The following is a 27838-nucleotide window of genomic DNA, read 5'->3' on the forward strand; positions in this document are numbered from 1 at the left end:
GTAATAGATTGACGTCGTCGTCTGTCTGTACTTGCACTGAACTAACCTACTGAAAAGTTGCACTGCACTCTGCTAAGCTTCCCAGGCCCCAGCCTGCCAACCCACACCATGCCGGCCCTCAAGCTTGGAGCTGAGGGATAAGATAAGATCGGGTGGGTACGTACCTATCCTGATGGGGCGTCGGGCGGCGGCGTCGGTGTTTCCTTTCACCGCAATCAGCGCTCTGATTGGCTCTAGGGAACCCCTGCCTCTTTTTTTCGCGGGGCAGATTCCCTGACCGTAGCTGCGCTTGGCTGGCTGATTGGATTTTTTGGGCGATAAACGGGCAAAAAAAAAAAAAAAAAAAGGTTCTAGATAGTGGATTGTATCGATTGCAACTGATAGTCGCAGTTTGGTTCCTTTGGTCCCTTTTGATATTCCTCGACTCAACCAAGGATTCACGGTCTTTTCTGCAGCTCCAACAACCCAATCGCTCGAACCAAAAAGAAAAAACAAGCGCGACGCTTTTGAATACTCCAAACCACCGCCAAAATGCCCAAGTCAAGGAGGAATAAGGTCGTGCACATGACCCAGGTGTCCAAGAAGACGAGAGAACACAAGGAGCACCTCCTCGAGACCATTCGCGAAGCCATCCCCGAGTACCAGCATGTCTTTGTCTTCGGCGTCGAGAACATGCGCAACACCCACATCCAGGAGGTCCGGAAAGAACTGCAGGATGACAGCCGGTATGTCTTTGTTTTCTTCTTCTGCATCTTCTTCCTCTCCATAGACCAAACCAACTAACTTTCCAATTCCTACAGCATATTCCTCGGCAAGACCACCCTCATGACCCGCGCCCTGGGCCGCACCCCCGAAGAGAGCACCGCCGACGGCCTGCACAAGCTGTCCAAGTACATGACGGGCAACGTGGGCCTGCTGCTAACCAACCGGGACCCGGCCGCGCTGCAGGAGTACCTCTCCAACGTGACGGCGGCCGACTTCGCGCGCGCCGGCGCCGTCGCCCCGCGCGGCTTCACCATCCCCGCGGGCCCCGTCTACAGCACGGGAGGCGAGGTCCCCGCCGAGCACGACGTCCCCATGGGCCACACCCTCGAGCCCGAGCTGCGCCGCCTCGGCGTCCCCACCCGCATGGTCAAGGGCAAGATCGTCCTGGGCGAGGAGGACGGCTCCAGCGACGGCCACGTCGTCTGCCGCGAGGGCGACGTGCTCGACGCCCGCCAGACCCGCCTCCTCAAGCTCTTCAGCGTCTGCCTCAGCGACTTCGCCATCAAGGTCCGCGCCTACTGGAGCGCCTCCAGCGGCGACGTCACCGTCGTCGACGAGGACGAGATGGAGGCTGACTCGTAGAGGAAAGACAAAAGAAGAAGAAAATACGACTCTTGTTTCGCTGTGGAATTTTTCTTGTTTGCTAGATTCATTTGCATCATAAGGGCGATACCACACATTCGATGATCTGGTTCGGTTCACACGGTTGGGGACATTACGGCGTTCAGGCATAGGGAAAATTATTGTCAATTCAAGACTTTCTCATCAAACAAAAGTCGCTGGCATTGCGTGCATGGTGAAATGAAAACAACTGATACTGTATGCGCAACGAATGGACCACTTACTAGTGGCCCCTATAACCGTTGACGTTAGCTCTACATCACGGGTAGCACGGAGAAACCCAATGATGCTAATAAGAAAACGCGAGCTGTATTCATGGTGGCTGATGGTCCTAAAGACCAAGGCAAACGCTAGCAACTGCTCTCGAGCCGCTCAGCGCAATAAAACAGCGTTACTTGGAAGCTACCTACTCTTACACCGATACATTGGGATGATGAACCAATCCTCCCTTCCCATCTCCGTTTTTTCCCCCGACGAGTCGTACCAAAATCAAGCGCAACGCGTACCTATGGGCCAGTAGGTGTTGAATGGTGCTATCATTCCTTACCTCTGACCTTACCTCGCAAGAGACTCTCCCCATCTTCGGCCTGCAAATTCAGGGCACAGTGGGGATAGCTCCGGCGTAGAACCCCTACTTTTCCTCCCCACGGTGATGTCTATTCCTGTAAAGTACATTCGATTAAGTATACTACCTGTGCAATGATGGCAGTCCTGGTTGGTGTGTTTGGGTATCGTATCCAGGTGCGGGGATGGTTCAGCTCCAGTCGCTGTTATGAACGGCATTTGCGGCACTCGACTTCCAAACTCGGACATTCGTACAGTATTTGGCCAGGGGCACCCGAAGGCTGAGGCATCGAACGTCTATTACCTTCTGGTTGTCGGTGTTCTTGGATCCGGAAACAGAAGCTAGTGTATTGCGGTGGGTATTCTTACCCTCGCTTACCCCTGGTGACAAAAGGGAGAAGGAAAGATGAGAATAGGTGCGGCAGATGCGTAGTTGGTGACGTGAAGACAGAAGATACCCACCATCGAGGCAAGATGGCTGCTTGCGCAGATGGCCCCGACATTAGTAACGGCGCAACTTGCGAGGATCTTCGTAGCCTCCCTCATACCCACGTTTCCGGTTGTCGTCCTCTCTGGATCGGTCGTAGTCGCGGTATTCTCGGCCGCCCCTAACGGGCTCGTAGTTGGCATTGGCGCCGCCGCCGCCTCGTCGGTCGCGATCGCCGCCGAATCTGCCTCCGTCGCGTCCGCCGCCAGATCTGTCGTCATATGAGCGGCCACCGCCTCGGTCATACCCACCATCTCGGTCTCGGTCACCTCGGTCACGATCACCGTAGCCACCGCCGCGGCCACCGTAGCCAGGACCTGCAGGTGCGTTAGGAGGAGCGCCAAAGCCGTTCTGTTGGCCGAAGCCACGGTCACGGCCACCACCGAAGCCGCCGCCACCACCACCGCGGAATCCACGATCGCCGCCACGGAAGCCACCGCCCCTACCACGGCCTCCGCCGAAGCCTCCACCACGGAAGCCATCGCGGCCACCGAAGCCGCCGCCGCCGCCGAATTGGCCAGGGCCGGTGGGGCGAGGAGGAGCGCTCTTGGTATAACCACGACCACCGAGACCACCACCGAAGCGACGCGGCTTCCATCCCTTCACTGTTCGGCCTCTCTCAACATCTACCTTGATACGTCGATCTTTGATACGAATACCATCGCAACCATCTAGAGCAGCTATTCACACGTGCGCAGCAACGCGCTTTTGTCAGTAAAGCCTTACCACTATCTTATACCTTGGTCACAGGACGGGCAACTGAGGAAGGGAAGAGATAGGCAAGCTTGAGGGCCAAATCTCTGGTGAGGGACATGAATTTTTCTGGAAGGAATTAATGGCGGCATTACCTCTCATGTCTTTCTCACGCTCAAATACGACGAAAGCATATCCGCGGTGGGACTTCTTCTTCTTGTTGGGCTTCTCATGCGCATGCGTGTCGGCAATGATTCGGATCTGCGCGTTGTAGAGTTAGCTTGATGGGTTTCACAGGAGCACGCAGATGGATGGAATGTAGCCTACGCGCTCGATGGGGCCAAAACGCCCAAACTCCCTCTCGAGATCACTCTCGTTCGCATCGTAGCTGAGTCGCGCGACGATGAGCGTCTTGAAGGGGTCGCCTCGAATGTTGGGATCTTCGGCTGGTTTGTCTGGGTGGGCAAGTCAGCGGATGTTAGATGCAGGGGAGTAATCGCATTCAAAGGATGCGCATCGAGGGTGAGCCTACAGCTGACGGGAACCTCCTTCTGGAGACTCTCCTGCGCAGCCTTCTTCTCCATCTTCTTGCGGTCGCGCATTTGCAGCCAGCTCTCGGTAGGAACGTAGCCATCCTGGTCCTTGTACGCGTGGAGCGCAGGCAGGTAATCGGCCAAACCCGTGATGGCGGCAGTCTTGCGCTCTTGGGGCGCTTTGTCGGCGTGTTCGACCCATCGCAGAGGAGGCCGGGGCGCAAAGAGCGCAAGCAGCTGAGGGGGCAATTTGTCCGTCATCGCGCGTCGATTCGTACAAGAGGCGAAATAAAAGATACGCAGAGACTGTTAAAACAGGGTAGCAAAGAAGAGGGGAGGATCAAGTGAGTGACGAGAATTAGGCAATCATCTCCCTTTGTTTGATCATCAACATCAAAAACAAGGAAGGGGGATGGAGTAGATGGGGGTGTGTTCGACAAAATCGACGGTGCTGAAAGGGACAGATGCGAATGGTCGCGTTTTGCTTGGATGGCCGGCAGCTTTGAATTGTTCTCGCCAAGCAATGGCCGACATTTAGGCGGCATGGTTACATACAATGCCAATGTCTGGTGCTAGGCAATGCGCTGAGCCGGCAAACCGCCTGCCAGCGCTGAAGAATGTGCGCTAGACCCTCTGAGGCTTAGCCCCAATTGGTGCTCTGAGCCTCTCTGATCCCTGGGGCACAGTGTCAGTGGTCCAACGAAAGCCTACCTACCACGCCCGAAAAGTTTCGCGACAGCTTCAGCCTCGAATCGACCATTCCGTAACCTGGGCGAGGTGCAAATTCCCTTGCTCTTCACACGTTCAAGATGACTATAAGGGCATTGGAGAAGATCTCCGTCGGCCAGGTACGTTGCTCAAACCAAACACCCAACACCGTCAAGGCCGTCTACTGACTCAACCCTCGACTACACAGAATGGCATCGGCTCCTTCATCTTGCAATGCAAGCGCCTAGATATTCACTACTGCGACCACTCCGGCAGCTCTAGAGGCATGAAGTAAGCCCCCGAAACAATGCATGCATGCATTACTTCCCTGTGGCAGAGCCGCAACATCATCTGACACAGACCAGCGCCTTTATCAAGACCCATCTCGCCAAGTTCGCCCAGACGCACCCGGCCATCGAGTTCGCCGTGTCGCCCCGGCCGCGGAAGCACCCCGTCATGATCGGCCACTACATCAACGGCCGCCAAAAGTCCATCTGCGTCGCCAACATGGAGCCCTCGCAGATCCTCAAGAAGGCCGAGCTGCTGCGTGACGCCAGCGGAGACAAGGTCAAGCGTGTCAACAAGCCCGTCACGAGTGTCAACGAGAGTGTCCGAGGAATATGGTCCCCGTACCACGGCAATGGAATGGCTGTGTAAGCCTGGCGCAAGCTGTTCTATACGGGTGTACGTCAATCCATACGCCGGCGAGGCGTAGGGGACAGGGGCGAAATCGGATATACAACATGTATCGCCTTCAGGTGCTCTTGAGGAAGGGGAAATCATGCCTCGCTTCCGTGCCTCCAGTCTTTCCTCCAGTCTTTCGAACCTACGAACTTCATGATGCTCCCCGCTACCGCGCTGCGGTACTCTAAGGGTAAAAACCACTTCCTGAGACGAAGACAGTCCCGGCGACCTTGTACTATTATTGCCACGGTGGAATGAACATTTACGTCCAGTGTATATATCAAATGAGAACAAATCAACAATTTCATGTACGTTGGAAGTATGCGTGCAAGATTGCGTTACGGTTTTGAGTTACGATTCAAGATTCAAAGGAACAACATATTGTGAGAAGAAAACATATATAGGGGTATTCATGACTTTTCTTTCTATCGTTAACCTAAACCTAAACCCATGCCGTGCCGTGCCGTTACCCCCTTTTCATCAAGACGTAAAGTCAGCTACGAAGGCTGAGACCCGGCCATTTTACTGATAGCTTTTGGTAATATCAGCCATTTAGGCCTTGCAGTTGATGATGTCGACGACTGTAACGAGGGTTAGCAATCGAATTGCGTTCACGTAAGGGATTCATGAGGTGGGTAAGCTTACAGGCAGGCTTGAGGGAAGCACCACCGACCAGGAAACCGTCAATGTCGGCCTCCTGGGCGAGCTCCTTGCAGTTCTTCTCGCTGACGGAGCCGCCGTAGAGGATGCGGGTCTCGTCCGAGGCCTGCTGGCTGACGTTGTCCTTGAGCCACTTGCGGATGCTGGCGTGGACCTCCTGGGCCTGCTCCTTGGTGGCGACCTTGCCGGTGCCGATGGCCCAGATGGGCTCGTAGGCGATGACGATCTTGGACCAGTCGCTGATCTGCTTCTTGAGGGCCTCGAGCTGGGCGGCAATAACCTCGAGGGTCTTGCCGGCCTCACGCTGCTCGAGCGACTCACCGCAACACCAGATGACGCTGATGCCGTTGTCGGTGGCGTACTTGGTCTTGGAGGCGACGATCTCGTCGGTCTCGCCGAGGATGGTACGGCGCTCGCTGTGGCCCAGGATGGCCCAGTCGACCTTGGCGTCCTTGAGCTGGTGGGCGCTGGTCTCGCCGGTGAAGGCACCGTTGGGCTTGTCGAAGACGTTCTGGGCCGCGACGGCGATCTCCTTCTTCAGGGTCTCGCGGGCAGCGAGCAGGTAGATGGCCGGGGGGGCGACAACGGTCTCTGCGGTGAGGGGAAAGGAACTGGTGTAAGCTTGTGGTTTCAAGTAGAGGCATGGGTAGTAGCTCGGGAGTGGATGTACTAACCAACGTTGGGGTCCAATTGAGCGTTGTTCAGGTTCTGGCAGATCTCTTTCACGGACTCGAGAGTACCGTTCCTGCGAGGAGACGATGGTCAGCTTTTTGGATTCCATGATAATCGACTGCTGTGTTGAGGCCTTTTCCGTAGCATAGAGCTTGAGGGGAGCTCCGGTGTTACTGGTACGGCGGGGAGGGGCTCACGTACATCTTGTGGTTAGCGGCAACGAGAGTCTTGCGGGCCATCTTGTCGGATTTGTTGTTTGGTAGTACCTTTGGTAGTTACAGAGAAAGTGAGTGTAGAGAGAATGAGGAAGAGTCGGAGGGAGAAGAGGTAGAAAGCTGGGAGAGGAAGCCGAAGTTGAAGACTGTCAAGTACTCGCGAGGAGGGAATCGGGAACATGGCATGGCGGGGGTCCCATTGACGCAACACGCAACAAAGCTCTGGGCAGACCCCGCCAAAAGCTCCTCTAGAGTTTCCTTACCCACCACGCGCCTCAGGCCTCAGGCCTCGCAGTCTGGCCATCGTCAATCCCTCGTACGTTAGTATCCAATAATCCCGCTAGAAGCCCAGTCTGTTGAGCCACTGGCCATTCAGCGTCCCGGCGGTGGAGATGCTTCTGGCTTCATCCTTCGTTCCCACTTCGGTTTCATTCCAAACTATCTGCGTCCTAGAAGTGTCCAAGATGTCCCTCGGTCGGGGGCGGGAGGGTGAGCTCGCAGCTGAGCACCGCACCGTACGTTGTCGTACAATGCGGCTGGGTCGTCGGACGGACCCTTACTGACCAAGGGGTGCAATTCGGCCCGAGATTCTAATAAAGTCCTCAGATCCCATATATCATTCGCTTTTGTTTCCGCAGAACAGAAACCGTTGCGATAATTCTCTGGAGTTTGGGCAGTGACGTTCCGGGAGCATACCCCGAGGCACGTGTCTGTATAACCGGCGCGATATCTCGCCATACATAGTCAAATGTAACACTAGCGACACACAAGAAGGCGCCCCTAGTATCGTCTGGAAGTGCCTCCTTGTGGCATCGATGGTAAACATCCTTTTCCGCATCGGACAGTACACGGCCTTTCGCGAGAGCATGGCCCCGAGTTGTCCGGAAACAGCCGAAGGGCCCGCCGCATTAGCCGCTACCAATGTTACAACGTCGACCTACGCAACACCACTCAAGCAAGCGTCTGTGAGAGGAAACACAGCTCAGAGGCTCGCCCCTTCTTGTCCTACTCTGTCTCATGGCAACGAGGAATGAAAATGACAGCAACTTGAGAAAGGGCCTTGTTATTTGTGGCCTGGGATATATATTGATCCTCAGTACTGTGAAGTGTTCGCTGTCGACGATAGATGAACGAACCCAACAGGTCGGCAACTACAATGGCGACTGTAGTTGCGGCTTCGATACTGATATTGCTATAACAGAATCCTCGGTGAATGCTGACCTTTGATACGGCAGAAGGAACGGGCAACTGCCAGCGACATGTTACGGCCTGATAGAGCATCCATCGTCAGTATTCGAATGATCCAAGAAGCTGCCTGCGCCGCCGGCATGGTGACTGTGCGCATCACTGGACACGGAGGGCCCTTCGAAGCGATGCCTCAGGCTTGATGCCGACGCCCCGTCCCAGGTCGCCAATATAGAATGGTGGATGAACAGCAAGCGTCTCATTCGCCATCAGATTTCAGTCCGTCCCCGACGCGCCCTTTGACCCCCCGGGGAATTCCAGCCGGGTTATACACGAGCGCGGATCCAACGTCCGAGGCCACTGAGCGGAAAATGTGCAAGTGACGGCCTCCTCGGACTGGAATTAGGAGGGCCTGTTCCCAACCTTCTACAGTTAATGATGGAAACTCGCCGATGCTCTCGGCCAAGGGGGCTTGCGCAGGATAGTTATTGCGAATTCTTCGTTGTCGGTGCGAAGTCCAATTCCTATATGTCTCTTCCAGCTGTCCTGGCCAAAGCAGATACGATACCGGTGGCGGCATACTCGGTCTTGCCTCGACCTTTGTGACGAGATGGCTTCTCCTTCTGCGCCAGTGGCATATAGCTCCAAAGCAGCTACCATGTATTGGTGATTTGGTGCTACGGTTGTTCTCGGCTATTGGAGGTATCTCGAGTATGATAAAGGGGCACACTAGGCTGACAGGGTCATACCATACAGTCTACAAGACCCAGGAATTAGAATACCCTAGCGACCATTTCCAAATCACTTGTATGCTGATCCCGTCATAACTAACTCGCGGCCTCATCTTTTCTGAACACGCCAAGGCACTATGGCGCCAATCAGAGTCGCATCGATTCAATTGGTGGCTCTTGCCAGCCTGCAATGTTCTAATGCATGAATCAGCGCAAGAGAACCCCAAAGTACTGGCTCCTGCGTGTGAGTAGCCCCTAGAATCATTCCCCTATTGATATATCCTTACGGCCCCGATTCAACAGCTCGACATAGCCGGGGCGCCATAACAAGAGTATTCTTCTACCTCGCAACTGGATACTCGGTATATCTCGGGTCTGACTTCCCTCGTCGCCAATATACATACAGTCGAGTCTTTGGCCTGAAGTCGACGTTATCATTATGCAGCATAGCATGTCTTATTCCTGCGAAGACAACAAAGGTACAAGCGATTCGACGGCCGAGAGATAGCATCATGTCATGAAGCTCTACCTGGGACCAAATGCTGTAGTCAATCGGTCACCTCACATGGCACCATATTGTCTGCGTAGTGTGTGAGCTTCAAGAGCGAGCCGTTGAATGCCAGTCACCCCTCTGGGCCCAACGAAGAACTCACTTTTGCCAATCACGAGCCTCAAGCTCTACTCACCCCGAACAATCCTCTGCGGTCTATTCGAGACAGCTATGGACCACCGAAGGCTTACGTGGTCTCAATATATTCCGACTAACCCGCAAAATCGTAAAACAGATCCCAATGTGCCTGGTATGAAAGTGGCTCGCTTAGTCAGTAAGATACGGCCCAGTAGTTGAGCTATTCACACAATACTGACTGGATTGGATCTGTGTGATTTTATACAAGAGAACGTCGTCGTCACCTCACAGGGATGCCCGCCTAGTCGTCCCCGTAGCAAACGGCCGCCAGCTTTTGGCCCCATCACGTCACGTCGAGCACCAAACCATTTTCCACGCCCACATAGCTTACGAATCATCAATAACTGTCCCTATATCCATCAACCTCAACGGGTACAACAAGCACTACTGGTTTAGTGGTAAAATCCATCGTTGCCATTCCGTAAAAACGAATTCTCGATGGGCCCCGCGTTCGATTCGCGGCTAGTTTTTCTATTTGAGTTGTGTTTCCTTTTTTTTCTTGTTATATAAATATGCGGATGCGTTGCCCCTTTTCACGTCTCGGGCCCCTTGTTGTATTCCTCTTGCTGTCACTGAACGAATGGCAACTTGCTGGTCCTCAAAAGCAAGAGCAGATGATTAAATAGTCTAGTCTCGTCAGCTTCTCCATCTTCTTATCTCCTTCTCGTATCCCAATTCAATATCTTCGGGTACGGGTCTTCAGGTTCGTGTAAAGACCGAAAGACACTCTTGTACTGTCTCGCCTCTGTACACCACTGGTCTCTTCACGCAATAAGCGGGAGAACAGTATGCTAGAGTCTTCAGCGTACCAAGTAACGGCCGGTTTATTCTGTTATAACTATCAGAAGGCCTAGCATACGTTGAGCATTTATTAGCATGTCAGACGAACACAACACTCTGTCTGGATCGATAGTCAGTCAGCCTGGATATGTGAACAAACTGTATATGGGTCGTTGCCGACTTCCTCTATTGCAGCACTGTTGACGAGTCATTATGGGTAAGTTGATATATTCGACCCGACAGCATGGTTATCAGTAGCCCCATGGAGTATCCAAAGCGAATGACCTGGGAAAGGCCTTTTGCATGCACGACTTCTCCTCCACAAGGGGCCCGACCACGCAGCATAACGGTCAATGCAGTGCTGTGATGTACAGTATGAGGGTAACAAGTCACTTTTTGATGCCTGAGATGCGTAGATGGGTTGCCTTGAAGTGGCCGTCTAATCATGAGAAAGACCCTCTTTGATAGCCCAAATCGAACTTACGGGACACGTCAAGTGAAAGGCACCCATGAGCAAAAGCTTGAGGTTCATGAGTAGAAGACGCGACTGATCTGTAAAAGCTTGCTTCCCCAGCGTGTGGTAAGCATTGCGGTCTCTGCATGGACATACGCGATCAGTACCTACTTTGGATGGCCGTTGCCCCTCGAGCCTGCGTCGCGTTCTCCCCAAGCTGGCTTGGAAACCAACTGGAACATTGAGCTTGCCTGGCCAAGTAACAACTGGTTCTATTGCATCTGGAAACACATAAATACCCTTGCTCTTCTCATGCTTGCGGATTCTTCCTTCTTCCTTCTTCCTTCTTCCCTTCGCCATCTTCACCAAACACCAAACACCAAACATACAACCAACAACCCCGACAACACATGAACACATCTATACATTATTAACACTACAGCATACTCTTTCCTTGTACGTGCTACCAAGGCACAGTCTCGCAAGTATGGGGGGCACTATTGAGCTTGTCAGCTTGGTGTTGGGGGTTCTGAGCTTTGCGGACACGACGGTTCAACGAGGCTACATGGTCATCGGCCGCTACCGCGGCGCACCGCAAGACTATATCGACATCAGCGCCGAGCTGTCGCTTCTGGTCAACGACCTCCGAGCCCTCAAGGCCTCCATCGAGTGCCACAGTGACGAAACACCGGACGAACAATCGCAGCTTCTCACGAACACGCTCAAGACCTGTTTGGGCCATGTTAATGAGCTCAACAAGATTTTGGGGGTGGAGAACGACCCCGAGTATTGGACTTGCTCCCTTCTTTGTAGACCTCGAGATGGGCCAACCGCAGCAGCAGCCGCAGCCGCCCCAGCCCGTCTGGTCGAACAGAGCCAAGTGGATTGTGGAGAAGGACAAGGCCATGCACCTCCTCCAACAGCTCAAATCCCAGCGAGAGCATATTCACATGTTCCTACAGATTGGCCTCGCGTAAGTGCTTTTGCCCTCCATCTCAGGAGACTGTCCAGGACGCTAACGGCTACGAAATAGGCAAGGAGTAAAGGATATGCAACTCAGTGTGAACAGAATGGATAACACCATGAGCGTAATGAACGACGATGTGAGAACAGTGAACACCAATGTCCATGTCGTCGTAGCTCACTTGTCCGGTAAGCAGCATATATCACACCAGTACCATCCATGCTCTTAGTAGTCATCGTCATGAAAGGCGGCACTTCATTCTCCAATCAATACGTTATATGACACGTACAAGTACATAACTGACTAGCATTACCGGAATCAGAATCGGAGTTGCATGAGTACAAACGCTGGTGGACCACCATCATCGATGAGATCAAGGCCATGCACCGAGAAAAGCGCAGCAACCAAGAACCGAGAACCTGCAGTTGGATTACAATGGAGCAGAATTGGATCAACTGGCTTGGAAGAACGAGCGAGGATGGAACCAATATAGCCCCCTCGTCTAGGTTTTGCTGGATCTGGGGGATTCCCGGGTCAGGGAAGACTGTCATGGCATCATTCCTCATCGACCAGGTCGCCAATGACAAAGGACAGAGAAATTGCTCCTATTACTACTGCCTTCACTCCAGAGGAAAGGACGAGACAGAAGATTTTCTCCGATGTGTCGTCAAGGACCTCCAGAAAAAGGTAGACCACATTCCGGTGATCCTCCGACAGCGCTTTAACGAGGACGCCAGACCGACAGAAGACGACCTGTTGGAAAGCCTGATCCACCTTGCCGAGAAATTGAAACGCGTCTACATCATCGTTGACGCGATCGACGAGAGCCGTAATCGTGAGCATATAGCGCGAGTGCTATACAAAATAGGCACATCCAATTCGTTCCGGCGAATCTCGCTCCTGGTGGCCAGTCGAAACGAGGCCGATATCCGCGAGATCTTTACTGGACAGTCACCCCCGTGCGTTGAGATTCCCATGTCTGGTGCAGGTGTCAAGGATGACATGCGGAGGCTTGCGCACAGCGAACTCGTAAAGTTTCAAGACTGGAGTGAGACAATGACCGCACGTGTGGAGAATGCACTGGTCGATCGTGCCCAGGGCATGTTCCGGTGGCTTGTATGCCAGCTTGACTTGGTGAAGAGGTTGAATCAGGAAGCGTTTTGCGACGAGGCGTACATTCTCCGAGAGATCAGAAATTTCCCCGAAGATCTGTTCGGAACATACGAACGCATTCTAGCCCAGATCAAGGGCGAGGATCGCGAATTTGCCCGCACTGCGCTTGCCCTGCTCTGTAACCCCCGCACGCCCATCCCCAGTGCCGAGATTCTTGTCGAGGCATCTCTATATAAGATAGAGCTTGGCAGGATTGGCAAATATAATGTCGAACTTCTGAGAAAGGTCTGCAGCTGCCTCGTTACTGTGGCGAAGAGACGACAGACGAGACAGGCGCCCAAGTTTTACTACCCTGAAGAACAAGAACACAGGGCAGCTCTGGCACATTATACGGTCAAGGAGTATCTTTTCTCCAAGCACGCCGCCGAAGGTGTCGCCTCTTTCTTTGCATTGTCCCAGGAGTTTCTGAGGATAGTTGATTTGATGGTCTTCTTTCGAGGACTCCAGCGATTTGGCATCCGGAAGCAGGCAACTGAGCCAAGGCGCAAAACCCAAGTCCATCCCTACGACGAACACGCCTTGTTAGTAACCGAACATGCTCTTTCGTACCGCCGTTCGGAGCTGCTGGACAGCGCGGAGCTATTGGAGTTAGTTGTGTCTTCGCTGAAGCCCTCCTCCCAGCACTTCGCCTACCTCAAGCAACAGGGCGGCATAAGAATAACAATGCGTAACAACTTCCCACAATGGGATAAGCTCCTGTTCGGCATTGACATGCGACCTCTGGGCCAAAACCCGGACCAGGTTGGACTTCTGCTCAACCTCGTGCTCCTCGGCTGGCCTGAAATGGCGAAGAAGTACCTGGAAGGCTTCGAGTTCAGCAGCCTTGGCGGCAAAAAGAAAGAGGCCATTTGGACGGAGCCATTCCGCATCCAGAATGAAGCCTATGAGACACTCCCAGCACATGTTGTCCGAACTCGTGATCGTGCCTTTCTACACTTGTTCACGACACATGGTGCGTTCTTTGACTTCGAAAGCGAAGTTCTCTTTAGCATACTCCAGAACCTCTACGTACTTGGCGATGATAGCGACGAGACGCTTTCCTTGCTCAAGGAGGTCCTGAAGCACGGCGCTGATCCGAACCCCAGACCAACGCGCTACAGACGTCAGAGCCCTGAGTCTGAGGAGCGTCCGCTCCCAAAGCACTTTGCTTTCACCCCTCTTCAGGTCGCTGTTGCATGCCTCGAGTCAGAATGGGTAGAAATTTTGCTCGAAGCCGGAGCCGACCCCTACGAGTGTGGAATCAAAGGGGGTTGTGTGCCAAGGGCGTTTGATAATTTCGTCCGAGAAAATGAGGACGGCGCTGGCGAGAAACTGCTGAGGCGTGGTCTCAAGAAACCAATGGATATTTGTGACACCACCACACCACCATGGTCAAGTGGTGACGATAGCGACAAGGTTCAAGTGAATCAAGTAAATACAGCAAGGCGACAGGTTCGGCAGGCCCTGTCGGGTTGGCTGAGACGGGGTACAGATGAGACTGATTGCCGGAGTGGCACCATGTATGACCCCCATGTGGTGGCTTGAGAGCGACCAATCCATACATATGTGATCTTGTGAGGAGGGAGCCAGGAGTGGAGGGCACTGGAAAAGAAGAGTTGTTGCTTTTTCGTCTCTCCAGGCAATGAATTATGATATGCATCATGTTATGCTTGAGCTTGTGGATATCAAGGCACATGATCCTAGTTAGACTAGTTACGACAATGAATGTGCAAGAGCAATGAATCGAATACGATTTGCAAATAAGTGCTGTGATTCGGCTGGGATGGTTTTGGCTGTGATGGGTTTGCGTCGTTGATCTGCAGTACTTTCCTGGCGAGACAATCTGCGACAAACGCATTAGTGGAGGTGGCAAGTTGCAGCTGCCTCTTATGTGGTTTTGCAGCAACTTGCGCCTACCTTCATCACAGACAAAACAGCTTAAGAGGTAACTACAGATGTAAATATGTGTTTAAGTACGGAGTGTGCAAACAGACAGCCTCTCAAAAATCCGAGGACGATTTTTTTTTTGTTCTTTCAACTGTAGAGTAAATCAAAGTGTTTATTAATGTAATTTTGATTGATGGCCTTCCTTGCGGAGTAAAAAGGGGGCGTGGCAGTCAGGGTACTTTGCCAGAGGGTGAAGCGCCATACCCGGCACAGAGTAAATTAGGGGACGTGGTACTTTCTGAAGTGAACATGTTGGATTCTGAGGCTCAAACCAGCAGTCAAAACCATGCAGAGCGTACAGCTGAACCCCGAGCAACATCCCCAACTCTCCTGATTTGCACTGGGTGCCTCAGACATAGTTAACCTATCACCCTCCTTATGTCTGTCAAGCCAGTTGGACTTCCTATCCATCCCCCTATACGATAGAAACGAGGCCACATGCTGTGACATTGAAATACCGCTGCTCAGTCGCGCTAAGCAAACAAGAACCTGTCCACGAGGCCGCCCAGGACCCAGCGCAGGGCCCAAATCAGTACCCGGAGCAGAGCGACGATGCAATTCATGCCACCGAGGCAAGCAGCAATGACATAGAGTCTGCTGCGGCACCATGCCACGACCGGCATATCCAGATTTCTGCCGCCAATGGAGCTCTTGATGAATGCGAATCTTCTCTATGCCAGGATCGCGTATCAGCATTTTCTATCTTGAACAACAACCCGGATAAGAGGGTGGGCAGAAGGCCGCCTTCCGAGTAGAAGTGGTGTCTACATGCCTGCTTACGAGCGCGAATGACGTCGGTGAGAAGGTATCTGCGCATTTGCTCGAACCGGTACGGCCTAGCTTCGAGGCCATAATCGCCCAAGCTCCTGGGAAAAGACTCATCCAACTCGTCCTTGCTTAAAGTGTGAATGTCTTCTCCATCTAGCCACACTCTTGAGACGAAGGCTTCGATTTCCTGGTCGTTGAACGTGCGCCGCTCGAGAAAGTCGTAAAGCCAGTCTTGTACCTTCTCGGTCTTGGCAGTGCGGGTTGGGAAACGGGCGACTTGGTCGGTCCAGTCCACAGTCGCATCGTTGTTGTTGGCGTCATCCATGGCGAGGTTTGACAAAGTAGCCAGTTAGGGTTATGTTTCTTGGACTTGATGGAGGAGTAGGGGCTTAGCCGGTAGCTTTTTGTGAGTTTATTATGAGGTTGAAGATCTGAAAAGTTCGAAATCTCCGGATAGAGCAGAAATTTTTCGGGTGTTTGCGAGTCCTGATCGAGTAGTGCCTTCCTCCTGGAAAGAGAAATGTCAGAATGGAGATGGGCAATCGTTAGGTACATAGTTACTGTCCACACTTTGCTTGTGTTTACGGTAAAGAAACTGCTCTATTTTTGTGGAATTGTCTATATCTATCAACCTCCACAGCCATCGCATCTACCTATTCTTCGGTGCTCGCCTCATTGGTATCCATGCAACCAACCTGGAGAGCACCAATAGAGCGGGATAGGATTAGAGATCTATTCGGGCTTTTGTTGCAACAAGCTGCCCAATGAAGCTCATCGGCGATGTTCCAGTTCAGTACCAGGCGATGAAGCAGGCAACGATGACGACGAGCAGAATGCCGCAGCATATTTTGCGAAACAGGGTTGACTGTTGGTCGATCTCGGAGCGCTTGCTGACCTCGAGGATCATGGTATCGACTTTTTTGGCTTTGCTGAACCACGATCTTGTGTTAGTAATCATGCACAACCCAACTCGGTTGGAAGATGATGGTTTCAAAGGGGGAAGAGGGAAAAAGGTATGAGGAGAATTCATGCCTGTGACATGAGTTCTCTCGAGAAAGTAGTTACTCACCTGCGAGCGAGCGCGAACGATGTCGATAAAGATGTAGTCACACATCTGCTCGAAGTGGTGAACAGTGCTACTGTAGCTTCTGACTGTCGTAATCTTCTTCGGAAATCTTTGGGAAAATGTTGAACAAATAGTCCTCGTCAAGGTCGAGGTCGTGCAGGTCTTCTCCATTCAGCCGCACCTCGAGAAGGTATTCCTTGATCTCCTGATCGTTGAAAAGGCGTTGCTCGAGGAGGGGTCGGAGCCACTTTCGCACCTCTGCAGTCGTGGCATTGCGCGGCGGGAAGTCGGCGACTTGGTCAGCCGGATTGAGGGACGGCAACTTCTCAGAAGTTCCTTTAGTATTTGACATGATGATATCAGGCGGATTGTTCGGCGAGAAGCTTGGTGTTTGGATGAGGGTGACTGAGGCTCAGTGGTAAGTTGTCTCTGGTGAACCAGCATCACCAGTAGTAGAGTAGGAGCTCGTGAGTGATTTGTTGTTCCCAGCTTTACAGCAGTTCCATGGCGCTAGTAGTGATGCCGTCCTGGTCGATTGTTCCTTTCTACTGAAGAGGAAACACCCAAAAGCACACTAAATCTACTCTTAAAAGAATTGGAAAGTTCACGCAGCAAGTACAGTGCGGGTGCAGCTTCATTACGGCACTACCGCCAACATACAATAACATCAACTGGTGCCAGCAACTTGGGCACTATGGGGGAACATCATGAGAAGTACAGAACGGCTGGGGGGTGAATTGCGGACAATGGTTGGACTTTTGTTACAATGGACTGGTACCTAAGTAGTTATTAATAGACCTTTCCCACCCAAACTCCAGATGCTCACTTGCCCGAAAACCGAAAACCATCAGTCAATAATGATACTGTGAGATGCCGTAACCAGACTACCTTACGACCGCTTCTGGCCTATCTCGGCCATCTCGACGTCATCCCAATCCTCACCCATTTCACCTATCTTCCTGCCCACGTAGATACCAGCCGCCGTGACGATGCTAGCCAACAAGAACCAGCCCTCGAACCAGCGATCCACAAACCCAGGCTCGAGCGCACTCTCCAGCGCATCCCCCACAGCACTCCCTACCTCCTTGGGAAGGTTACTGCGCAGCAGTAGGGCGGACGAGATCACGTAGATAGCGCTAATCTGTCCAATCAGGAGCGCGAGGTTAGCTTGCGCTTGGTAAAGAAGGCCGGGAGCCCACTTTGCGAAGATGTGAAATGTCTGGAGAGCCGAGTTGGCGGAGGCCGCCAAGATTACCCCGGAGAGCAGAAATGAGATCTGGCGAGCCCAGGCGATCTGGTCCAGCTTTGGATCCCAGTGTTTGGCGAGGAGGCCCAGCAGGCGGTTGATTGGGTCCGACGAAGAAAAGGAGGCGGATGGGGAGTATAACCGACGGAGACTGGTGAGCGTCGTTGCCAAGATTCTGTACACACAGTACAGACTGAAAATGTATGTAGGTATCACAAAAAGCTTCCCCAGCGGTGTTGCTGCTCGGGCAGAGTTTGCCTGGCGCGATTTCAGGTTCGAGAGTGAATTGCTCAAGTTGGCTTCCATTGCCTCAAGGCCCGAAATTTCGAGTTTCAAGCCACGAATCTCGCCAGCGTCGCCACCCCCGCGGATAGAGCCCAGTACTTTGGTGACCAGACCTCCCTTTTCGTTGGCGGACGATTCGGCTACTTTACGCTGCAGCGTCTGTAGTCGGTGGCGTTTGGTCAGCAGCATTTCGTTCGTAGCGTCCAGTCCCGCCTGCTTCCGCGAGATGTCGGATTCCGTCACGGGGCGCCTGGAGGCCGGACTTCCAAAGGTATGCCACGGAGAGGAGACAGAAGCAAAGCCGGACAGCAGTGCCATGAGCGAGATGCCAATAACACCAATTCGCTCTAGACAGGCACGCGCTAGCCCACCGGTGCTCTGCGCCTGAGATTTCGCCATCTTTACGCTTGCATGTATGTCCTTTCCATCAATCGGCACAAGATGTCCGAGTGACCAGAAGGCGAATAGCCAGAGGCCAAATACGGCAAATTGGAGGATCCATGCTGTCCGGGGGATACGCCCCTTGGAGGTGCGCTGAAATGTCCAACCGGAGCTGGCGACCAGTGATTGAAGCTCGAGAAACGGTATTACGACGATCAAGAAGAAGAGTAAGGTAGGCACCGTGATCTTGAGGGCGGTTGCGCGCGCATAGGGGCTGACCAGCTCGGAGATCTCGCATAGGATCAATTCGGCCAGTACGGCAGCGAGGCCTACGGTGGTCGAGAAGGCGGCCGCTGCCACGCGCCTACGGATCGACTTGGAGCCGTGTTCGGCATGTGCTTGTTGCAGGGACAGCGGGGCGTCCGACGGCAGGAAGTGGTCTTCGCCGTCGCGAGAATTCTGGACCCGGGAGAGCTGGGGGAAGATCTTCCGCAGGACGACGAGCGAGACGACGGCGAAGGTCAGGATGAAAGGCGCGAGGGCTATCACGGTCGAGGCTGTCGAAAGGGCGGCCGAGCCGGGCGCGGAACACAGGTCATCGCCGCAGGCAGTCGACGAGGAGTGCATTTGAAGTACAGCTTAAGTATGCAAAGGCAGGTTGGTTCGAGGTCGGATTATTGGTGGGGGAGTAGCGCGAGACGAATGGGGTTCTATCTGCGGGCCACAGATCGCACACTACATCGAGACAGACAAGAATAGGAACACGGAGGATCAACGAGACGGCGAAAGAGTCATACCAGAATCGAATATTCGGGTTCTTATTTAGGCGGCATGCTTCCCAGGAAGCGCGAGGTGGTTTGCGACAGCAATTTATCGGATCAATCAAATAGGTTAGGTTGGTGGTGTTGGGAATCGGATTGGGTGTGGCTCCACTCGAATATGTAGGAACATCCGGGGAGGGATGGTCCTGTCTGGCCTGGTCCTGGGATCATCAAAGATGACGACGACCTGGGGGCGTTCTGAAGTCGGCAACTAATGCACGGCCCAGAATGTTTCGAGAATCCAGTCTCACAACGCACACGTCCGTGTCAGGAACGCGCACCTTTTTGGTTGGCGGCTGTTGCCGATCTGTTAGGCAGTGCACGCAGGCATGTGCACACCACCCACACTGGAACCAACCACAGCGATTGAGGCTGGTGAGCGCATCTAAGTACCTTCTACACGTACCTAGCTTGGCGGCTGTGGCTGATGCCCCCGCTAATCATCCTTACCTAAGCGGGCCGGGAGCTCTTGGAAAAAGTTCAATGTCGCGCGACCGAATAGTGGCATTGAAGTGTTGAAGAAATAACCGCCATTCCTTCGCCCAATCCACGTAACTGGGGTGGCTGTCAGGTTCGTGCTCATCAGACATGGCTTCTTCAGCTAGAAGCAGCGGCGCTGCGGCAGCATTATTACGGAGTAAGTGGAATTGGTCGATCAATGGGTGGTCAAAAGCACCAGCCATATGCATTTACATGTAACTATATTGGGATAATTCGCTGACCCGGTACTAGGGAGGCCGAATGTATGCGCCAGCTGCAGAACAACACAATTCCTCCGCCCTTACTCCGTCGCCGCCGAGGCACAGGCGACAGCCGAAGCACACCACCTGAAGCCCACGCAATCAGAACCTCATGTGCCCTTCACAGTGTCCCGGAAAGCGGAGTACCGCATTCGGTCCAGCATCATCCTCTCGCGGGCACCACTACTCACCCGGCCGCTCACGCCTTTTGAGAACGCCTTCTTCTTCTACCAGAAGCGACTGAACGAGCGTTTGACCACCGAGTTCCGACACAGCATGTTCTTCAAGAAGGACACGGCAGCCGACCTGGACTGGAGGATCAAGCTCGAGGAACGTGGCGGTCTCGTGGCGAAGGAGCTGGGCAGGTACTACGCCAAGGGCCGAAACGCGTGGAACGACGAATTGCTGGTCGGCAGTACTCTCAGCGACGAGAACCGAATCCGGGAGACCTTGTTGAAGGATGCCGAGATGCGGGTCACCGAAGATGGTGAAAAGGCCAAGCCGGACGAGATTGTGCCCGTGGAGAAGCCGCAGCCCCGAATCACCGAGTCGGACAAGAAGAACGACGTGCGAAAGCTGGACCGCAAACTGGACCAGACTTTGTACCTGGTGGTCCAGAAAGCAAGTGGAGAGTGGCAGTTCCCGACTGACGACATGTCGACAGGGGAGAACTTGCATCAGGTAAGTTGAAAGGGGAATTCTTGGGTGGGAAACTTGACAATTGCTAATACATTTCCTAGTCTGCACAGCGAGTATTGGATGCGGCAGCAGGCCCCAACATGAACACCTGGATTGTTGGCCGCGTGCCCGTGGCTCACCACGTCGTGCAGCCCAAATTCAAGGAAGACACATCGTTAGCGGCGAAGGGAGAGAAGACCTTCTTCTTGAAGGGCAGAATCATGGCCGGTCAGGCTGATGTGAAGGAGAACACTCTGGGCTACAGGGATTTCAAGTGGCTCACGAAAGACGAGCTGAAGGAGCTTTTGCCAGACCCGTACTTCAAGTCTGTACGGAACATGATGGCCGACCGGTGATATGGTTGAAAATCCGGTCCCATACTTGAAACAGACCGTGTGTACTTTACAAGCTAAATGTGTATACAATCAATGCACTATATTGTACAATATGAGCCGTTTGACACAACCTCCTGGTTACAGCGGTATATGTGTTCGCATTCAGCAACTGCATTAACTATGAATAGGGGCCTGCTATCGGGAAGCGTCGGAGACAAAGTGAGTGACTCGCTAGCCACTTTGCCAGGCAACAAGAAGGGAATTTGGATCTGCCTTGTTGCACTTCCAAAACCAGATTATGGTGAAGGTTTACGCTACCTTCTCAAGCAGAGGGTCATCAACGAACCAGCCTGTGCGTAATATATGCCGACAAAATCACTTCCAACAAAAAGAAAAATAAAAAAATACAGCAAGTGAATGCTGCCCCTGCCCAACGTGACGTGGAATACCCCCCTCGCACTCCTTTTCTCCAAGTCATCGCCGATCAAGCCTGCATCTCATAGATCGGATCCATTCCACCGCTTCGCTGGCCGTGTTGTGTTCCATGTGCTCCGACCGTCTCTCCGGTGCTCTGCGGGCTGATATACGGATTCGGCGAAGCCATCATGGTCTCGTTCGATCTCTCCGAGATGGCGAACAACGGCGGCACCCAACGATCCCGATCCGGGTCGTACGCTTGGAACTGGATGGGCCGCGGCTGCTGCTGTCCTTGCCGTGTGAGGGGAGGAGATGGAGTGGTTTCGATCGACGGGACGATGGTGCTCGGGCCGTCGGCTGGGAGCTCGGCTTTGAAGAATCCGTGGGCGTGTCCGTTGTTGTCGCCACTGTGATGATGTGCAGGGGGATTTGCGTTAGCTATGAGATTGGGGCTGGCCTTGAAGTCGTAGTTATTGCCGTCGGTCCTGGCGCCGTTGGCACCAGCAGGAGAGGGGCGTAGGCCTTGATATCCAGGCTCCTTCTTGGCCTTGAGGCGGCGGTAGCGAAGTGCCAGGAAGGCGAACGTGATAAGAATGATCGCGCCCACGCCGGCACCGACACCGATGCCGGCCAGCGCGGCCGTGGAAAGACCCGAGCCCCCGGACTGCGCCGTCGCGGCGGCGGCAGGGTTTTCACTTGTGGCCTCAGGGGTAGCGGTACTTGTAGCTGTGCCTGTAACATCACCATCATTCGACTTTGACGGCTGAGTCGTAGGACTAGTGACAGCGGTGGGTGTATAGCCATCGGCGAAGTTGATGGTGCCGCCCGAGGATCTGGGCAAGTTGGCATGCCTGGTGAGAGTCTGGCCGTCCATGAAGAGTATGCTCCGGTCCGCGCGATCGGGTGTGCAATGGCAGCTCTGGTTGCCATAGTTCAGCGAGGGCTCATCGATGTCCTCTTCACAGCCGATCCACGGCACATCCTGGCCCCTCTTGCTTTGCTCGCTCTTGCAGTTCGTTAGGCCTACCCACTCCTGGTTGTCGTAGATGCCTTTGTTTGGACAAGCGTCCGCCTTGTAGTTTTCGTCGGTGCAGCCAGCTAGGTAGGTAGTTCTGAAGTCCTCTTTTTCGTCGATGCCATATCTATTGGTCAGCTACTTACTCAGCTGTTCTATTGAGGTGACCAGGATGTGGAGGAATTGAATGGAAGCATGATGGATAATGGAGAGCTGGGACCTTAGATAAAGGTGATGTTCTGGGTGCTGTCTTTCACTCACGGTTAAAGCATGCATTGCTGGACATGCACATGTCGCCTTTACTGCAACACGGATAGTGCTGTCCAGAGGCGGCATTGCCGCAGGGGATGTAGGCTGTGTATGACTCCTCGCTGGCGGACTTATAGCAAGTGCCGTTGGAGATCAGGACGTTGATTTCGACCATGATTTGTTGTTAGGTAGCGCACCAAGCAAGACTGTTGGAATGGTACCAGAAGTCTTCAGTGGGCTGGCAAGGGGGTTCCGCAGCTGAGTTGATAAGGACTTGAGTAATGCAAAGCGAATGGGAAACACCAGGCCCAGGAGAAATTGTTGATGTGCGTACTGCGGCAAATGAGTGGTCTGCGGCGAGCGTCACGGCAGTAATGTCACAACGTGCACTGCTTGACAGGAGCCAGAAGCAAACAGGTGTGAGCTAGGAAGGAAGATTGAGGTTGGGAACGTTGCTGATCAACCAGTCTTCACTGCCGAGCTTGAACAACAGTCAGAACATTGAATTTAATTTATCCTATGTCCTTCGCCTGACCTTCTCTTCATTGTCACCCGGACCACTGCGGCGTCACTTCTACATCACTCCCCTTGCCGAGCGAGATATGATTGATCATGTTGCTGAGATCCCAATAAGTGATACTTCTTTGTAGGACTACTCTATTGTCTCTTGCCAATGTCAAGTTAAATATCTCTTGTTGGTCGTAAGAGAAGATCGACACCCCAACTTTTTACCCATTTCAAACACTGAGGGTTCCGCTTACGATGATCGTCCAGTCATGTCAATATGCTATCTACCTAGGTAGCTATCTACCTCCTACTGTCAACCAGATGGTGCACTTTCCCATTTTCCTAGCCATTCGAGGCTCCTTTGATCACACACTAGTCGATCATCAATGATCGCGCCACGGATAGCGTGGCTTGACACCTCTAAGCATTCGGTTGGTGGACAGTTCACTGGGATGCTTCACAACCAGCGTGATCGCCACTGAAGGCAGTTATGACACCAATACAATCTCCCCAATTAACCAAGGACATCATTGACGCAATGATACAATCAGTTGGATGGCAGTAGGTTACGACGTGTAACCAAGGCCCGTCCCTCGACAAGAGACCCAAAACTCCTTGACGACTTGGTTTGTAGCTCTGGACCCACGCAAGCTAAAGATTTACTGCTGTTAGCTACCGTAGGAAAGCAGGTTCAACGGTCTTGGCTAGCCCTGAGGATTACTCACCTGGTTATCTTCTTGAGGAATAACGCTCTATCTGCAGGGGAGACCTTATCGCTAGGGAACGAGTCGTCGTTCAATTCTGCTTCGAGCCATTGGCGAGCATGAGCGTTTTGGAAAACAAGCTTCTTCAAGGGGTCGCTGAGCTTGTCTAGTTCACTTCGCGCGGCATTACCGCCAATATTGTGAATGAGAGACTGGGCGAGTATGGGGCCAAACTGGTTCATGGCCCCGTCAATCGTTCCTTGTGTACCCTCGTCATCGGACTTCAGCATGATGAACGAGGTCTAGAAAAGTCAGCCAGCGACTCCATGACACTTGTATAACAAGGTGGATACATACCCAGAAATCAGCCGCAGCAGCTTTTGGTAGTGGTTCCTTTCCATTGAGCATCTCAATGGCAAACGTAAAGATATACTCTGCATTGCTTTGAGGTTGGACCCTGGACAGAACATCTGGGCATCTTTGGATAGCCTTCTGGATGAATTCAATGCTGAACTGGGCCAACTCAGGATCGTTTGATGGGTGGCCAAGCATCCCGATATAACTGATTACCCACGGCAAAAGCTGGTCAATAACCTGGCGCATCTGGCCCCTGTAGTTCCCGTTATGTACGTAGCTCAGAAAGACCTGGGCAGTATTGACGGCTGTGGGTGCCGCTACGTGCCAAGGGCTGGTGAGAAGGTCGATCACCATCTGCGGAGGGAATACAAACGGCCCTGGCTCAGTCTCCGAGAAACCAGCTCGAACAACGTGATTGATGTCAGACATAACTTGAAGGCTGTCGTGGAATGTAGTCTTTGTTTGGGCAAGGATGCTCATGATATTGGCCTGCAGCTGTTCGAGTTCTGGACTACTCTTGACTACCATCGAACTTTCGTCCGCATCGAGGTTAATGGGGGAGTCTGAAGGGGACTGCAGACCTTTCGCTGCCCCGAGTAGACATCTTAGAGCCCGCACAGCTACTTGCAGAGCTACCTCATGCCCAGGTACCTATCCACTCTCGGCATCAGTATTAATATTTCGGGAAGGAACTTATATACTTGGAGGGAATGCAGACGGCCTATGATAAGCTCTGCGTTCATTACCCCGAGACCCTGGAATAGGAAGAAGTGAACACTGAATAGGAAAAAGAAAGACATAAACACAACACTGAACACATAACCCCGAATGCTGCTTACCGGTTGAGTAGGCTGTTGGTTCAGATCGAACGCGCGCATCACAGTAGGGTCGTTAGGTTCCAACATGAATGAAATAGACTTGAGCTGGATGGCCTTCTCGATGTCCGAAGCGATTAACATGAGTAGCTGCTGGAAAGCACCAAGACGCTGCGACTCCTCTGGAACAGCTTGGATGATGGAGGCGATAGCACTGACGACTCGCTCTTCGGTAAGAGAGTCCATTGGCACGCTGTTTCGGATCATGCCATATTGTTCAAGGAACGCACCAACTTCAGGGGTTAAGATGGCCCTGCACGAGGAACATAGCCTGTATATGGATTTTGCAGAAGGCCCGGCCAAGTGAGACTCGTTCAGGGCACCAAAGAGTAAGTTCAGTGCTGCTGGCAGGAACTCAGCACGACGTACAAAGTACTCCGAGTATCGCTCGATGAGAGAGAGGCACGTCTGTCTTGTCCGGACGGGTACAACCGATTGTCCCTGACGCAGCAGATCGAACAGCTGAGAGCCGAATACTTTGGATAGAGCAGCATCGCAAGAATCGTTGTCAGGAAGGCAATCGGATAGAGAGCCCAGACAGAAGGCTGCGGCCTCAAGCTCTGCCCAGGCTGTAGTAGAGAGACTTTGCGTCGTTAGATCCACAAAGACGGAGATCAGAGAGTCACCGGCAAGCGTGTACATGGTCTGAAGCAAGTCGCACACATCCTTGCGCGCATCGCTGAACCCGACTCTCTCAGTTGAATCCCAAGCATTGTACACGCTGATGTGAGGGTATTGAATCTTGCGCCAGCAATGAGAAACGACTTGCATGAGATAAGATAGCGGAGGTATGTTCCAGTTGACAGGCTGGTCTGGTTCCGAAAACAAGTCATCCGTCATCGACTCGATTAGTGTAGCCCAGAAATCAAGGGCGGGCACGAAAATCTTATCCTCGGCGACCAAATGGCCCTGAGCAGCCAGTAGTCCCAATAGGCCAGACAAGAAGCGCTGCGCCCTCTCGTTGGACGGATTGAGTAGCTCGGTAATCTGGGCGTCGCCGAATGCGATCATGAGAAGACCAAACTTCACCGCAGCGAAGTCAAAGTCGCCCTGGATCAGCTCTTGATAGTGCTTCTGCGACCAGTCAGAATCGAAGAGGGAATATAGTAATTCGTAGTCATCTTTGGTGAAGAAAGTTTGCCAGTTGTTCAGAGAGTCGGTCAAAATCTCTATCGCTGCCTCATAAATGTCGTCGACGACGAGGCATTCTATTGTCGGGCGAAGCAGGGGCCTCAGGTTGGCAGTCAACTGGTCGTTCGGTATGCGCTCGCCGTAGGTCATCCAGTCATGCAAGGCGTCGATGGCATCCCTTTGAACCCGCGGTCCTGCTGAGCCGGATAAGGAGATAGCCACAATAGTTGCTACGTCCTGGGAGTTTCTGACAAGACGTTCATGAAGAGCAATGTATTTGCTAGATCTTGAGTCTATCTTCTCTCCTTCTTCAGCTAGCGCCGCTGCGAACCATGCCACGCTGATGGCTTTCTGTGGAGTCAAAGATGGGAATATGTCCCCGACAGGTGCTGCGTCTTTGGCATCATCCAGGACATCCCCCTTATCGAGATCTAGGCAGTAGACGAGATCTCGAATGCAGTGAGGCCATAGATGAGAGAAATGGATGTAGTGGGTGACCAAGGCAGAGCAAAGCTTCCTGATGACTATCGAACCAGCACCGTTGTCGAGAGAAGCGACAAGCCAGTTGATGAGCTTCTGTACAAGAAGCTTAGCTGCGTCATCGTCGATGGTGTCGGTGTTGAGCTTGACAACAAAAGTGAGAGCCCCAAAGAACTTGACGTTGTCAGAGGAGCGTGCCAGTAGGGCATCTGCAATCTGCCAGCCGTCGGGCGACTTCTGCAACCCCTGGAGAGACTCCTGAATCCGTGAGATAACAGCAGGTGAGTTTGGCTGATACAAACTTTCGACTAACTACGTTTCATGTCAGTACGAGCTAGCCGTGGGTTGATGTCGGTGGGATACAAAGACATATTGAGCTAGTTGGTGATCCTAGGATAGCTGGCGACAGTGGGATCATGGGCAATGAAGTGGTTGGCGGGTGTATTGAACATCGGGAGCAGCAATCGCTACTTTGTCATATACAGGGACGGGGGAGGGACTGAGACAGTACTCACGTTCTCGATGTCGTCAATACTGGCCGGCTGAGGAATTTGGTCCATGACGATCACCCATAATCATGCGCGACACGAGTCGCGAGGTCTAATTTGAAGTGAAGAGGTATGTATGTGTGTAGGTAGTCTGGGGCAGCCTGATATTATATCCAAGCCGTCCGTACATGTAGGTCAAGCTCTATTTTCCACTTGGAACCCGAAGCCATTGATTGATCGATGAAATTCATGGTGGGGCAGATGCAGCTGCTCCCCACAGGTAGGTACCCAGCATTCTCCTTAAACAGCTGCACCTGGAGTGGAGGTATCATGATCCATCAAAGGTGGCTAGGCAGTCTTCAGTGCATATCAAAACAAATAGATGAATGGAGGCATGTTGCCTATCTGTAGTTTTCAAGGGGCCAATGATGTTCGGCTTTTAAGCCCAGAACCTGAAGTGGTTTGTCAAAATCCACGGCCGTGAAAAGGTACTTTGTCTATGGAGTCAAATTGGACATGTGTGCAAGGCTAAAGCTAACCAATGGCAGGGAAGTGCAGTACCTACTCCCCTTCCAGCCAACTTAAACATTTCTGCACCTAAATCTGTTGTCAACTGAACCGAACTTTGTCCATGGGATACCTACTGCAGTGTCTTCAAGTCTTTCTCCATCTCCCAGTCAGCGACAGAAAGAAAGTTGCTGAGAGCTTGTCGCTTAACCTCAGCTTTATAACTGAAGCCAGAAAGTAGTGGGATGAAAGAGTGAAGGCGGCAGGGCAGGTACACCAACTAGA

At 52.8% G+C, this 27838-nt stretch overlaps 11 protein-coding genes across 11 annotated transcripts; 4 read left to right on the forward strand and 7 right to left on the reverse strand.

Annotated features, from left to right (window-relative positions):
• Positions 1–531: 531 nt before the first annotated feature.
• On the forward strand, positions 532–1347 carry PG986_001531 (uncharacterized protein; the record flags this gene model as incomplete). The annotated part of the gene is made up of 2 exons (XM_066837753.1): positions 532–725; positions 801–1347. 2 exons carry the CDS (start codon positions 532–534, stop codon positions 1345–1347), a joined length of 741 nt encoding a protein of 246 aa, XP_066706646.1.
• A 1105-nt stretch (positions 1348–2452) lies between these two features.
• On the reverse strand, positions 2453–3924 carry PG986_001532 (u1 small nuclear ribonucleoprotein; the record flags this gene model as incomplete). The annotated part of the gene is made up of 4 exons (XM_066837754.1): positions 2453–3117; positions 3286–3391; positions 3458–3585; positions 3663–3924. The coding sequence occupies 4 exons, from the start codon at positions 3922–3924 to the stop codon at positions 2453–2455; spliced, it is 1161 nt and encodes a 386-aa protein (XP_066706647.1).
• A 542-nt stretch (positions 3925–4466) lies between these two features.
• Positions 4467–5028, forward strand: PG986_001533 (mitochondrial 54S ribosomal protein mL43; the record flags this gene model as incomplete). Its single annotated transcript, XM_066837755.1, has 3 exons — positions 4467–4511; positions 4580–4662; positions 4737–5028. The coding sequence occupies exons 1-3, from the start codon at positions 4473–4475 to the stop codon at positions 5026–5028; spliced, it is 414 nt and encodes a 137-aa protein (XP_066706648.1). The 5' UTR covers positions 4467–4472.
• Positions 5029–5607: 579 nt separating this feature from the next.
• PG986_001534 (triose-phosphate isomerase-like protein) lies at positions 5608–6626 on the reverse strand (the record flags this gene model as incomplete). The annotated part of the gene is made up of 4 exons (XM_066837756.1): positions 5608–5636; positions 5701–6306; positions 6390–6460; positions 6589–6626. The coding sequence occupies 4 exons, from the start codon at positions 6624–6626 to the stop codon at positions 5608–5610; spliced, it is 744 nt and encodes a 247-aa protein (XP_066706649.1).
• Positions 6627–10927: 4301 nt separating this feature from the next.
• On the forward strand, positions 10928–14101 carry PG986_001535 (uncharacterized protein; the record flags this gene model as incomplete). Its single annotated transcript, XM_066837757.1, has 4 exons — positions 10928–11209; positions 11262–11413; positions 11474–11592; positions 11712–14101. The coding sequence occupies 4 exons, from the start codon at positions 10928–10930 to the stop codon at positions 14099–14101; spliced, it is 2943 nt and encodes a 980-aa protein (XP_066706650.1).
• Positions 14102–15062: 961 nt separating this feature from the next.
• PG986_001536 (uncharacterized protein) lies at positions 15063–15596 on the reverse strand (the record flags this gene model as incomplete). Its single annotated transcript, XM_066837758.1, has 1 exon — positions 15063–15596. One exon carries the CDS (start codon positions 15594–15596, stop codon positions 15063–15065), a length of 534 nt encoding a protein of 177 aa, XP_066706651.1.
• A 465-nt stretch (positions 15597–16061) lies between these two features.
• PG986_001537 (uncharacterized protein) lies at positions 16062–16689 on the reverse strand (the record flags this gene model as incomplete). Its single annotated transcript, XM_066837759.1, has 2 exons — positions 16062–16212; positions 16412–16689. 2 exons carry the CDS (start codon positions 16687–16689, stop codon positions 16062–16064), a joined length of 429 nt encoding a protein of 142 aa, XP_066706652.1.
• Positions 16690–17226: 537 nt separating this feature from the next.
• Positions 17227–18876, reverse strand: PG986_001538 (uncharacterized protein; the record flags this gene model as incomplete). Its single annotated transcript, XM_066837760.1, has 1 exon — positions 17227–18876. One exon carries the CDS (start codon positions 18874–18876, stop codon positions 17227–17229), a length of 1650 nt encoding a protein of 549 aa, XP_066706653.1.
• A 782-nt stretch (positions 18877–19658) lies between these two features.
• PG986_001539 (mitochondrial 54S ribosomal protein mL46) lies at positions 19659–20844 on the forward strand (the record flags this gene model as incomplete). Its single annotated transcript, XM_066837761.1, has 3 exons — positions 19659–19707; positions 19803–20491; positions 20551–20844. The coding sequence occupies 3 exons, from the start codon at positions 19659–19661 to the stop codon at positions 20842–20844; spliced, it is 1032 nt and encodes a 343-aa protein (XP_066706654.1).
• Positions 20845–21307: 463 nt separating this feature from the next.
• PG986_001540 (uncharacterized protein) lies at positions 21308–22679 on the reverse strand (the record flags this gene model as incomplete). The annotated part of the gene is made up of 3 exons (XM_066837762.1): positions 21308–22352; positions 22402–22468; positions 22517–22679. The coding sequence occupies 3 exons, from the start codon at positions 22677–22679 to the stop codon at positions 21308–21310; spliced, it is 1275 nt and encodes a 424-aa protein (XP_066706655.1).
• Positions 22680–23577: 898 nt separating this feature from the next.
• On the reverse strand, positions 23578–27118 carry PG986_001541 (uncharacterized protein; the record flags this gene model as incomplete). The annotated part of the gene is made up of 5 exons (XM_066837763.1): positions 23578–23662; positions 23737–24017; positions 24073–24723; positions 24912–26870; positions 27074–27118. 5 exons carry the CDS (start codon positions 27116–27118, stop codon positions 23578–23580), a joined length of 3021 nt encoding a protein of 1006 aa, XP_066706656.1.
• Positions 27119–27838: the final 720 nt, after the last annotated feature.

This window comes from Apiospora aurea (assembly GCF_038362705.1).
Source record: "Apiospora aurea strain CBS 24483 chromosome Unknown utg000001l_segment0_segment0, whole genome shotgun sequence".
In the NCBI taxonomy this organism is placed as follows: domain Eukaryota; kingdom Fungi; phylum Ascomycota; class Sordariomycetes; order Amphisphaeriales; family Apiosporaceae; genus Apiospora; species Apiospora aurea.